General features: G+C 37.3%; 3 protein-coding genes across 7 annotated transcripts in view; all 3 read right to left on the minus strand.

Moving 5' to 3' along the window:
- Positions 1–1,493, minus strand: part of LOC145939799 (C-Maf-inducing protein) — a 35,169-nt gene extending 33,676 nt beyond the window's left edge. Inside the window, exon 1 of the mRNA XM_083044405.1 lies at positions 1,358–1,493. The gene's annotated coding sequence lies outside the window, so the exon portion shown is untranslated. The remainder of the gene's footprint in view (positions 1–1,357) is intronic.
- Dip-c (dipeptidase C) overlaps positions 1,269–14,112 on the minus strand; it is a 30,687-nt gene continuing 17,843 nt past the window's right edge. For 4 of the 5 annotated variants that reach the window (XM_083044414.1, XM_083044413.1, XM_083044411.1 and 1 more), the window contains 7 exons: positions 11,680–11,919; positions 5,815–5,876; positions 5,692–5,736; positions 2,443–2,712; positions 1,860–2,304; positions 1,621–1,772; positions 1,269–1,542 (listed from right to left, as the gene is read on the minus strand). In XM_083044414.1, the coding sequence (XP_082900540.1) occupies positions 1,503–1,542; positions 1,621–1,772; positions 1,860–2,304; positions 2,443–2,712; positions 5,692–5,736; positions 5,815–5,876; positions 11,680–11,919 (1,254 nt within the window). In that variant the 3' untranslated portion in view covers positions 1,269–1,502. The remainder of the gene's footprint in view (positions 1,543–1,620; positions 1,773–1,859; positions 2,305–2,442; positions 2,713–5,691; positions 5,737–5,814; positions 5,877–11,679; positions 11,920–14,112) is intronic. The other variant, XM_083044415.1, reaches the window with a different exon arrangement.
- Positions 2,734–5,685, minus strand: LOC145939800 (FAST kinase domain-containing protein 3, mitochondrial). The gene has a single exon (XM_083044406.1). It carries the CDS (start codon positions 5,083–5,085, stop codon positions 2,965–2,967), a length of 2,121 nt encoding a protein of 706 aa, XP_082900532.1. The 5' UTR covers positions 5,086–5,685; the 3' UTR covers positions 2,734–2,964.

The following is a 14,112-nucleotide window of genomic DNA, read 5'->3' on the forward strand; positions in this document are numbered from 1 at the left end:
AAAGAAAAATTTGACATTTACGAGCTGGTGAACGCGTCTGCGCGCTTTCACTCGAATCGCGCAGCTGGAAGCACACGCTGTTGACATTGCGACATTGTAATGAGTTAACGCGCGTGGACCAGCTTCTCTCTCTCTTTCTCGTTTTCCCTCCTCATCCCCGCAACCCCACGAGAATACCTATCCGCGCTGCATATGCTCGCGACACGTATTTATAAACTGCAAGTACGCCACTTGGAAATACAAATGCAACCCGGCAGCAATCGCGAAAGAATAGTCGAATTTGATTTTTCTCGGAATTCTGCGCAAAAGACAAGCTTGAGTGATTAGACTGATGTGTTGCATTTGCATTTATAAAATTAGAAGAATTTCTAGTTGAGAGATGAATTGTACGGACATCCACTCTTCTCGTAGAAAAGATTAGCTAATAATATATTTTCAGATCCGTGCGATCTAATTGTGGTACAATGTCCGCTCCTCGCTACGATATTTTTACACGAGCGGTCGCGAAAAAAAAAACAGCGGTCGCAACTCTTTGTCGCGTCCCGTTTTCTCTCTCTCAACTGGCTTTCTCTATAACATTTTCACCAAATCTCGTCGGTGATAAGTGCAGCTTGACGTCAACGCTTCCTTCGTTATCACTCGCTCGCGAGGCGAAGTCTATCTCTCGCGTCACAAAAGACGAGACGAAGTCCGTGTAAAAAATCTCACAAATTTTTCCGTAGACCTCGGTTCGTTGACGTTTCGACCGCTTGATATTAATATTACTATTCTTGTGAAATTCAAGACGCATGTTGCAATGTAGCGCGAGCGCGCCGCTGGTTGACGTCTCGCGTACACGTCGGTCACGCAACTGTTAGGCGCCGATAAAATAGACAAGCGTACGCGCACGATAATATGCCGCGCTTAAATTTCATCCGAGATGGACGTGCGAGACTATAGTCGACGCGCGCTAACTTCTACGCGAAAAGGCCATGTGATAAAAGTATATGCTCCAAATTAAGTCCCAATCTCTACTGACACGCGCGTCTGTGAGGTTGAGATACTATTTTCAATTCCGCTGTCAGAAGTCGCCAAGGCTGTCCCGAAATAAATGTCGCCGGTAAAGAATGAATGAATTTTTACGCTCGCTTTAATCTAAGTCATCAGTGTGAAATTATTGCTACAGCGCGAATGTAGACTTGAAAAATCTTGTGTGTGCGATAAGTGATAAACATACTTATTTAACATATGTATCATAAACGTCGCGATGATGGTGTAACGTTACGGAGTGTTAGAGACCGTTGCGCTTTATTGTGTACAAATGTTACATTTATGTATAAATGTAATATAGTAGATACAAATATATATGGCTTTATACCTTTATAGGAAGTTATATCAGTAGACTTTTTCTTATCACAATTATCTTCTTTTATACAGCTATCTGATCGGCGTTAACAAGCATACAAATTGTTCAACTTTTTGAGAACACTTCTGTATGTTTGGTTTAATTCCACGAATCATTATCAATTCTCTCCCTGCATATATTTCTCTATTTCTTCGACCCTGCAAAATATGTAAATAAAATTTAATTCTCTCTGAACAATATTCATAAAAAATAATTTGTACAGAATGGATGCTTACGTGCGAGGAACATCCGTCATATTTTCCACTCCATTCTCCGTTATAAGAACATCATCTTCTATCCTGGCGCCACCAAAACCGCGGAATCTTTGCAACTGTTCTCGCACGAGGAACTTTGACTGATCGGGATTGGCCAGAGCTGCATCCAGCAACTGCAATAAAAAAATATTTTACTTAAATGCTCGAGATATTAATCTTAACAGATCTTTATTTTACTTGCTAATTATCTCTACACTTACGCAGTCTATGAAATAGCAGCCCGGTTCTATCGTGAGGACCATTCCGGCGAGCAATGTACGAGCGGTTCGCAGTTTCCTGACTCCCGCCTGCGCCGAACGTTCGGGATGACCCGGCAGATATCCGCCGACGTCATGCACATCCAATCCCAAGAGGTGGCCCAGTCCGTGAGGTTGGAACACTTCGTTCAAACCCGCTCTTATCATATCCTCGACATCGCCCACTAAGAGTCCGCCCTTCTTCAACGACGTCAACATGACTCTGTTAGCCAAGAGATGCATGTCCGTCCAGGCGACTCCCGGCTTCGCGGCCGCGATCACCGCGTTCCGCGCCTTCAACACCGCGTTGTAAATCAGCTTCTGATCCTCGGTGAATTTCCCATTGGCCGGAAAGCTGCACGTAATATCGGCCGCGTATCCGCAATAATTGCCGCCCATGTCGAACAAGCTGCGCGATATAAAGAGAATGTATATTATTATGAAACAACGAACATGATACACGAATCGTAACACAAATATATATAGATATATATAGATATATATATGAACATGACGAGAACGAAATTATTTCCAACGGAAATCTTACCACATATCTCCATCCTGCATTACTTTAGTATTCGGCGCGCCGGCGTGTCCATAGTGTAATATAGAAGAATTATGTCCGGATCCGCAGATGCACGTGTAGGACGCATGCCTGCATCCTCCTGTGCTGTATACGTAATGCAAAAACTGAGCTTCTGCCGCGTACTCTGGAATCCCGGGGCGCATAGAACGCATAATGACCTTGTGTGCTTCCGAACTTATCTTGCACACATACCGCAATACCTCAATTTCCTCAGGAGATTTTATTACTCGGCTATATGAAACAAGAAGAAAACTCATATAAGACTACAATATGTTACGAGAGAACACAGATTTCTTTATACAAGACATTTATTCAGTTTAAAGTACAATGTTTCTTTTATCATGTTTTACTATTTAATTCTATCTATTTAATTTATAATAATTTATAATAATTTATTTAATTAATTATTAAACCAAAAAAAATTTTATTACAATTTCATCCACAAATTTGTATAAATTTACGTGTCAAACGCGAAATACGATGTTATAAAGCGTCTTCGGCAGCGTCTAGGCTTTGCGACAAATAAGATAACAATTTATCGTCGTGATCTACGAGTTTTGTTAGTTTTGCATAATCCAAGCATGTAACCCGAAAACCTAATTTTCGAATTTGCCGTTTCCTCATTATCTGTGGTCCTATTAAAAACCGTGTGTTCCAACAATAATACTCGGGCAAATGAATCAGAATTGCGGTATTGACGTTTCTTTTTTTGTGCAAATTCAAGTTAAAAATTGGCGTCGATTTTAAGAGCGGATGTACCAAAATATCTAAAATGTAAAAATTTATGAGAGGCAACTTGCTTAAAACTACGCTCCTGCTCAACTTTTGTTCGCCACCTACTAAATGCGCTAGTGGTTTGTGTATTTTATTAACAATACCTCTAATTCTCACGTCCAAATCTAAGGATTTCGCGCTTCTGTCTAAATTAATCGGATCGCCCTGATAATCTTTACATTCTAACGACATGCTCGCATCGAACAGTTTTAATTTGGTTTTCAAGCAATCAATGTTAAGCGCGAATTCTCTTTGAATTTCTAATCTGTTCACGAGATACGAACTAAAGACTCTATCTAAATATTTAACAGGATATTTTTCAAGATACATGCAAGAGAAAAGAATGTCTAAAGCATCGTTCAGTTTCAAATCTGCGAATCTCGCGGATATTACTTCATCGAATGTTTTCCAAAACTCGGTCGGATCCGGTGGTTGTACATTCAATAATCCAAACGGCGTAAGAATGGAAGACAATAAAGTAGGCGAAATTTCCGTCCCGTGTCTTATGAAATATTTTCCACCCTCGGCAAGAATGTGCGGATTCCTGACCCTTAAATCTTTGCAATAATTCATAATGGAAGCGATTAAGTTAGGATCTCTCGTCTCATTGTCAGTGCCTTTAGTTGTTAAGTATGTCGCCATCGCCTGTTCGATATTTTCATCGATATATTTTTTCGCGCGTAAACCGCTAATAAAATTAACGAGATCCTTCTCCGTGGAAGTAGTCATGCTCACACCTGCCCACTTACTAGCACTTGCCAGGCATTCCTTTGAAGATTCTTTCCCGTGAAAGCAATCTAATATATTAGCCATCTGCGTCCCGGACAACTTCAACCACTGCTCCGAAAGTTTCTTCTCCAAAATAATCTGTACCATGTCTCTACTTCGTTGGAAATATTTTAGCGATCTGAATAACGGCACAAGTAGATCCGATTTAATATCCTGCTCCCTGCACGCCAAACCTATCCACAACATGTCGACGCAGTTTCTGTATTTGAAATCTCTTAAAGAAGCCAAGATTTTCACCGCTCTGATTAATTGTGACACAGTAAATTTGCCGTCCGTAGCTCTAATCATAACTTCGTTGCACAACAAGTCCTTATAAACGTTCGTCGAAGGACTAAATCTGTCTCTCTTCAGCGTTCTCAGTCCTTGCAGTATCATCTCGCTGTCTCGACTTTTGACAATCAGATGTACAAGTTGTCGCAAAATAATATTCCTATTAACGACTTCCGCGGACGATTGACCACTCGATAAGGTTTTTCGATATCGATACCATCCATTTTCTAGTTCTATCATTTTTGTTAAGTTTTGAAGCGCTATCCGACAGTTTATTTCATCGGCTGTCCTACCCTTCATTGAAGAATATATTCCTTTATCCGTGCTCCCTGATTTTATCGTATCTAAAACCTGTTCTACGTCTGTATCTCTTAGGCGCTCAATATTGGGACAGAAAAGTATTGCTGTACCCTCATTTGTCTCTATATTAATACTATGCTTCAAAGGCTCGGTTTTCATCACGCTTGTGTTAGAGGAACGAGGAATATTTTCTTTATAAATTATCGCAGACTTTTTATTCTTATCTGATACCGATGTATCTTCTTTGCTTTCATTACCGAAAAGAGCTTCGATGTTGGTAATCTTTCTGACTATTAAAGGAACCTCTTGTATGTGTTTACCTTCTTGCACAAAAATGTTCGTCTGAGTCAATTGTGTTCCACCATGATCGTGCGTGAACCATCTCTTTTTAAATTTGGAAATCAGACTACACGATTGTACAAATACTTTCGTAGGAAATTTTCCCCAGTACATATGATTTAAGATTATCATCTATAATAGTAATTATAAATGTAATAAAAATATTATATGTTCTAAAATACATTTTCTTTTTTTTTTACCTTCGAAATTACATTATTAAACATCGCATAATTTAATATTCAATAATTCCTTTCAAGAAGATCTTTATATCTTGTATCGGGGAAAATTAAAACATTACGAATGTTGCAAGGAGAACACTTTTACTTTTAAGTATTTGTCACATGGACCAAATAAAAAAAAAGTTTATAAAACGTTGTATAAAATAATTGATATTATAACCCAATGGAAAGTTGTCAGAGGTGTACCGATGTAACATATGATTACATGAAACGACCAGCCGATGGCGACACTAATTCTTTCAGGCAGTTGACGAGCGATAAACATAAAAAAAAATCAAACTAAAAAATAGTTTCATTTCCTTAACAATAATAGAATATAAAAATGCGCATTTTTAATTTATTATCTTTATCACATTATATTTTATTTGATATCCGTTTATCTGCAAGACTTATCGTCTCATTCTTCTCTCTCGCACGCATAGAGATGTAAAATTATAGAATTTATTATAAAAAAAAATATATATGCATATATATAAACGTAGTATGTACATACACTCACCATTCACATATTTCTGGATACAGGATACTATTATTCACCTTGAATCTGCAACAAGAGACGAAATTAATTCGTCTTCACCAGTCATGCCGTCTTAATGTATTTTACGTCATGTATTTTACTCACTCGTCGATACCGTCGAAAATCGCTTCGCGTGCCAATAACTTGCTATCGCTGTTTCTGCCGCTCTGCAAAAATAAACAACGTTTCGCATCACAATTGTAGTATCGTAATCGAACGCATATACATTTAGCCGATGTGTGTATAATCAAAAATAAAAATAAGCCTTATATAATTCGAGTCAGAATAGAGAAAGCATTCTTTCTATTCGGTCGCAAGAGAAACAAACGTGCCATCGATTCTGCCAGGATAGGTGCGTGATAATGTTACGTATAACAGCGGATGATATCGTCAGTATAAATCCTTAATGCGTCATGCATTAATTAACCGATTATTGGCACGTTAAATTGTGCACAACAAGAGCGCGTAATAATTAATATCTAAATTTCAAATTAGTTTCCGCTTATAATAATGACTTGAACAATTTTCCTGTTTTATAAAATAATCATTTTTTTACGTGGTTACTCGATTTTCGGTGTATACACAGTGTATATGTATGTATACATTGTATACAATGATTCTTTGCATAAACAATTGTAAAGTTTATTTTCACGCCGGTTGGAGCTGTACATAACACCAAATTGGTGCGCAGTTTTTGCATGTATTTGCGATATTAGAGAACACACACATATATTATATCATTTTTTCGCTGAGTAATAGATAAAAATGTTTGTTGGCCAAATAGCAAGTACCGGTAATGAATGCGCTACATCAGCATTTGTTTTGTTGTATCGAATATTGCAAAAGACCGTGCAACGTATCGCATAAAAATATGCGGTAGCAATATGCGTGTTTGCAATGTGTAATCATATAATTATAGTCGCGTGGACTGCTATACAGCTTGTCTATAAAAGACAAGTGTTTATCAATATTGACGACGTATGTATATCCGAACTAGCATATAAGACCGATATAGGCAAACTCTATTCTTTACCAATAACAGACTAAACACAATTTATTAGACGTATAAGTATATGCAGTTCCTGGTATCGCTCGATGATTCATATAATTGTATCGCGATAAATAATAGAAAAATATTTTTAATATTATTATTACGTTTTTCGCGCAAGAAATTTAATTATCCTCGCTTGAAATAGCTTCGACTATAAATGTCCTCAAAATCAATATTAATATCAATACTATTCCGTGAGTGTGATATTTATTACATAATTCATCTTTTAAAGGTCAGATTCGAGAAGAACCTTTATCATCTTCCTCTATAATTAAATAGTTTATTCTATGACACGCGCGCCTGTGTGTGTCTCTCTATAAGTGAGATATTTTAATGTCGTGTATATACATGTATATATGTGTGTGTGTATGTGCGACAACACGGTTGCAAGCATGAAAGGTTGCACTATAACTCGCCCGTCGTCGATTATATACCCGTGCCTATTTCTACCAAGCTTGAACTTCGGCATTAATCTTGCGCCTGTGACCGATCATGATGTAACGTCCTGTGACCCTATAGTTCTCCCAAACTTGTCTCATTTGCCATGCAGAGATACGACGTCTACCCCCGGTCTATCAGCAATCATAAATTCCTAACCGATATCGACTGATGTATATACATATACAGTTACACGCGCGTACGACGACAAGGTTGTAAACGAGAGATAAACAAAAAAAAACATGTCGATGAATAAATTTTTTCACATTTCATATACGCGAGAAAAATATCGACTTTAATTTTAAAGTCAAATACTCACGACAAATGTGGATGATTGATTTTTCTATAAATGTAAAATTATCGAGAATTTGAAAGCTGAAGATTCAAATAAAGTTCAGTATTCTATCATGGTCCACGTGTAACGATATAATATATACACATATATATTATGTAATACAAACGCAAGCTGGTAATGTATTCCCACCGGCATGAATCATTTTGTTTCCATCGGTGTTTATCAGCCATTAAATTAGCTTTGTCACGCATGAATATCGCATTGTCGAATAGTAATCCGCTTGGAAAGCATTGTTTGCAAACAATACACTCTGTGGTATAATTAATGATTAAAGCGCAAGAGGTAATTTCATATTAGTTTCATATTAATAATAATTTAATATTTTCCGTATTACTAATTAGTCGTGACTCGCATCTCGTCGTATATATACAAAATAAAATATTAATCGCACACACGTAATTTAGAGCGGAAATATTATTCGCGAGATATCTGAATCGTGCCGTAACTAGAAACATTTGATTTCGCGTATCTTACATTGTATAAACGTTACGCTAATCTTTAAAAATAAACCGAAGATTAAACGCCGAGTCGGTTCTCTGCAATAAATATAACAAAAAAAAATCTCGATTATATAGGCGAGACGCATAAATTGCGTAAGGATTATATTTACGAAACGAACTGGCTCGGTTTCCATTTCTTGAATTATGGACAATTATGTTGACAAATCGATTTCTAAATTGACATCAGGACAATTTAGAGAAACTACAATATATGTATGTAAAATATATAAATATATGTAAAACACTCGTAAGATTTCAGAATGACAAGAAATATACAAAATTCTATAAACTTGCAACTATTTGTGTCTTTATAAAAGGTATGATTAAATATTAATGTACAAAGATATAACGCGACGATATTTTAAAATCTGTAAAAAAAAAAAAAGAATTTTGTAATGCTAATCTCGAGTTTGCGAATTGATTGAACGCTTCCTTACGCATTTCAATCTACATAGCACAAAACAATTGCTTACGGCAAATACCGAGCATTGTTTCATCTCTTATTCATGCCGTTCGTCTCCGCGCCTTTCAGCAAAATAACACTTTCTGCGAAGCCATTAAATATTGATTTCCCCGCTGTGTTTCGTGGCGATTCGATTTATTGAACGGTACTGAAAATAGAGAGAAGATTCAAGGCTGTAGCCTGCGTGTGGCACTGCTAGAGCTACTCGATGTCTTTGTATTAACATTATTTGTATCAACAAACGCTAAAATGCAACCTGAAAATTGTGTGGTCCTGGCAAATAATAGAAATAACAAACCTCGCGTCTTGAATTCACGCCGAAGAATTTCGCGCAAAATAAAATATCCCGATATCAGATATTTTCCTCTCATCGCGTCATCGACGCTGCCTATCTGATGTAATAAATAGTCGTTTCCATCGTGTGTGTTTTTTTTTCATAATCGTGCAAAAAATGTGTAAAAGCGCATTACAAACTAATAATAAAGAATCGGATCGATTTTCGATGTGGCAAGCGGTTTTACTTGCACTAATGACACTCTCGAGCTTGTGTTTTCGATCGATTCGACGTCGCTAGACAAAAACACTGACTGTTTTATGCCAATTTGACGGGACAGTGACGTGTACTATACATAACATGCAATTCAACGAATAATGCAAGTCGACCAATAATCGCGTAGTTCTTAGTTCTTAGAAAACATCTCCGCTCTGGCACGAACCTTCGTGAATTTCCTGGTTTCACGTAAATCATGCAAGCGTCTCCGGAATCGTTCAATGTGCTGGTCGAAACACTTTAAATTGCTCTAAATTACTCTAAATTGCGTGTTCTCGCGCGACCGGTATATTAGCAAAATTAGTTGCGCAAATTTGCCGAATATTTTAACGTAAATGTCGCTTAAGTGTCAAAGGTACATAAACAAAGGAAAACGTAATAATTGCTATAACATATTTGATATATAGGTCATATAAATCTCTGGACTTTATATGTAGTATTCGAGATAATTAATGTTTCTCCTTGATAACAAAAAAAAACTCGTGTAGCTATTGATAAACTTTGTAATGTTATCACAATGTTATCAGAAAAAAAAAAAAAAAAACAGCGAAAGAGAGAATTTATGTATACACAATTTGTAAAATAATTTTTAAAATATTTTTAAAAAGATGAAATGTATAATATGTAAATATATCTATTTAAGAAGCTAAAAATCTAAAGAGTATATATACCTAGATAGAATCATGTCAAGAGCTACTTGAATACAACTGATTCGAATACAGTTATTTAAACTTCCATTGTCCGAATGTTCTATAGTATCTGAATGCCCTACTACTCAAACGTTCTAATATCCTCATGTACAGAATATCTCCATGTAAAATATTTTCTCTGTTCCTATTAAAAGTCGTGCACAGAAATATTTTCTAAAGATAAAGATAAGAAAGAAAAAGAATATCGGAAGAAAAAGAATAAAAAATCATTAATGGTTGAATTAGCCGTAAAAATATGTGTTCATTGAAAACATGATAATGTGCAATGATAGAAAATTACTTAAAATAACTCTGGTGAAAGAAAATACTTTCAAAATAACTAATTTCTTGTCGGCGTTTGCCAAAGATCTGCATTTTGCTCCAAATACCTATATATATTTACTAAAAGCGGAGTACCTTTTACATCAATTATAATCGATATAGGAAGTCAGTATATCTTTCAAACTTTATACGCGAAATTTTTCAAAATTTGCGACTATCAGATAAGCATTCCACGTAACGTATTAGTGTGGGTCGTTCGGATCGTTCGATTATATAGTGCCGGTCACCCAGTTACATTGAGAGTGATATATTGACGCTAGGGACAAATTATTGTACGTTAGATAACGACAGGTTGAAAAATTCATCGGCTATTTCCCAACGCTGGGCGAGTTATGAACGCGACATGTGTGTCAGAACGAAGCAGCGAGCTATGTAAATCGCCACGAATCGGTCGCTTTTGCCATCAGGTTGCATATAAAGTCGCAGATGGAACAAATATTCTATTTTCTCATGCCTTATCGTTTAACACGTGTTATCAAGCTACGGCTAAAATTATTCCAGTTTGCAGTATATCGTACTATTTCCTTGTGAAGCGCAACGTAGCTTTCAGCTACGTACTTCGCTACTCATACTTTTCGAAAATAAAAATTGGAAAAACCGGACTGACCGAGATAACGTTGAAACACAGAAAATATAAGAGCTAAATATGGAAAATAAAAAAATAATAATTCGAGCAAATAACTCCTTTCTAACTTTCCGACTTTCTCAAGGAATAATAAAACAACACCGGAATAAAAGCGGGGTATTTACATGCATCGGTTATATTTGGCAAACGAAAGCGAGAGCTAGTCTAACTAAGAAATGCATTCTGAGATTCTGTTAAACCCACTGTAATTCTAATTCGCGTAGCAACAGAACAACGTACGTATAAACGCGCGCACGTAAGGTATTTCCATGAGATATTATCTGTGAAATTTTTGCAACACCCATTTAGCGCGACTCTGTACAGAAGCAGGATTGGTAAGTCATTCAGTAAATGGCGACGTCAGACGACGATGCTCTCGCTCGACAAACATTCGCCAAGTCCTGACAAATGTCACATCGTGCAAATGAAGCAGGCTCGACGAGGCCTCCGATCGCGGATGACAATACGGGACTAGTTCGCACGTACGTATGTACATGCATTTACATTCGTCGAATGTTTGGCGAAGGTGAGCGTCTCTGGAAGCGTCTTAATGCAAGCAGTTAGCAACCAGTGCACTCGACCGATGCAACTTTCTCGACACATTGTAGAGGCAGACAGTCGCGAAGGAGGCAAAGGTAAACGTCACGAGGCACGCCACGGTGGATTGCTTATTGCAAGATATACACACATACATGTGTGTATGCAGAAGAAGGTGCTCAACCTGAGGATATTTCGCTGACGGTTTCACTTATTTTTATTTTATCGAGCTATCATATGTCATATATCGCTAATATGTAAAAAATAAATTTTTTTATTATGCTACACAGACAGGGAAAAGATTGTAATTATTACAAGATTGTATAGTCACTCCTAGAGTCGGAATATCCTCAGACTGAGCATGTTTCCGCACCTGAAGAGAAGGTAGACAGTGAACGTCTGTTTACAAGTGAGACTTACCATGGTGAGCAAAAGGCGCGCTCGCTTTTCCTTCAGCACGCGTGCAATCTCGTCGGTGTAGTAAGTCTCGTCCACGCCGTATCGTTCCTTGAATTCATCCAGGGTGTGCAGTTTGCCCTCCCAAATCGCGTATTCGGGCGGTAACCTCGGCATGAAGAGAATCGAGAGGCCGTTGTCCAGATCGAAAGCGCCGTAACATCCTGGCTCCTCCACTGCAAAGCACCATTGGAAAAATGATTCCTGATAAAGAGAACAAGTAATGTAAAATAAGATGAGTTCCCGGGAAGCTTGAGATATGCCGTACAATCTTAAATAATAGAAGGATTTTCGAGACAAATGTCGCATAAGAAAATGACAGCTGAAATCATATGATCTAGTACCTTTCTAAGTAATTATCTAGAAGTGGTACACGCAACACTTTCGACTATTACATGGAAACTTTTGCGCTAGATAGAAATTGCGAAAGATGCAAATAAAGATAAGAAGGTTACGATAAAATATCCTTTATTTTACGAGATCGATGGCTGCTCGTGAAATAATGTTTGACGAAGTAAAACTGTTTACATCAATATTTACGATGTGACTACGCGATGCTTCCGTTTTTAATGTTAAGCTTTCATTCTCGAAATCGAACTCGATATTTATTTCCTCGACTTCCTCGAAACAAATAGGTCATCACGCGAGATATTACGTGAGAAATCGATGCTGCCTCGACAACATCGTTCTCGTCGACCGTATTTGAGAAGAAATGATATTCCGGAGCCACGTCATCGAGTCGATAAGCCAGGTCATCGATTTTTTTTCGACGATTAATAGACGACGTTTCGCAATTACGAGGCAAAGTTTCGATTTTCCGCACGAACAAAGGATACGAATCGGAATTTCTCTCCCGGCTCTCAATAGCCAATTCCTTTTAGTCTCTTATTTTTTTGTATATAAATATGCGTTTAAGAATTATTACAATGGATTCCCCGCGGCGATCTCACGCCCGGCTGCGGACCTCGGCTTCGAAAAACTTTGTACAGGAAACAAGATCACGAGAGTGTGTCCGCGTACGGCCGCTCCGAAGCTTCCCCTTTACCCAAGAAAGACGAAGCGGAAATGCCATTTCCACTGTTCGGTCGGCCCTTTTTACCAGATCGAATCGTCGAGGTCGAACTGTATAAGAGCACATTAAAACCTCGAAGATACATCGCTCTTTTTCGTATTCGTAAATTCTCATTGATCTTCCCAGATTATCTCTAGTTGAAATTTTTTTATTTCACGAGTTGAAACAGTTAAAAAACAAACTGTATGTAATGAAAAATAAAAAAAAGCGAATTTGAAAAATGAATTTAAAAAATAGCAATCACACACCTTTGTCATGAAATCGTTGATAACATTTGATCTCGTGTTTACTTCAAATTTTATCCTAATAAATGTTTTATTTTAAGTAGATAGACTTCAGTGGTCGGCTGAATTATACGTTGCTTTCAATTAATTTGTAAATAAAAGCAATTAAAAAATAATAAGAGAAACATTGTTTTAATTATCATTTTTTACCTATTTGGAGAAACGAAGGTTTTTAATCGTGTAAGTCCGAGAAAAAAAATTTGCTCAAGAAGACATTATTGGACTGTTAAATAGACGAAATAATTCAGGGTTAAAACGAAAGGAGTGTACGGTCGCATGTTGATGGGAGAATAAAGAAAAAAAACAAATGCAGCAGGTGCAGTTGCGAAGAGAACAGATCTACTACATATATACATATATATACGTGATGCCACAATATCGCGTCTTTAATAACATTGGCGTAGGCAGCCGCCGTTGTCGTCGTCATAAGTTCCAAAAAATTCGGCAGATCGGAATTCCAAGGGTGAAGCGATGAGAAATGAATCGAACGAGCCTGTACGAGTCGTAATGCGTTGCGCTTTGTTGTGTTTGGGTTCAAGAGCTGAGCCTTCTCTCACTCTCCCTGTCTCTCTCCCCCTCTTTCTCTCTATTTTTTTATTTTTTTTTTGTACTGTCCCTGTCTGTCTCCTGACCACTCTCAGAGACTCTCATATCCATCCAATGCTGGGAAAGACAGAGGTAGAAGACGAAGAGAGCGAGAGAGAAGAGAGAGAACGTCTTGAGAACGATCGGCCATCAGGTCAACGCGCTCTCGGCGCAACCAGCAGGTATTATATTAAAGGAACTGTATATCTATATATATATATATATATATATGTGTGTGTGTATATATAGATATATACATCCGCATAATGGCGCGTGTATTTTGTAAGCGCGTGCAAACTAACAAGGATAATATCTATATTACAGCAACTATTTTCCATGTAGAGCTATTTTGTACTAACGCGAATAACTTTTACAGATCTATATTTTGTATATAAGATATTTTTAAATATTATATTTATTATTGGATTTCCACTCAAAATTCTGACAAAGCCTCAA

This window comes from Prenolepis imparis, unplaced genomic scaffold (genome assembly GCF_030444845.1).
Source record: "Prenolepis imparis isolate NDT839.2.m4 unplaced genomic scaffold, iyPreImpa1.0 SCAF_8, whole genome shotgun sequence".
Classification (NCBI taxonomy): domain Eukaryota; kingdom Metazoa; phylum Arthropoda; class Insecta; order Hymenoptera; family Formicidae; genus Prenolepis; species Prenolepis imparis.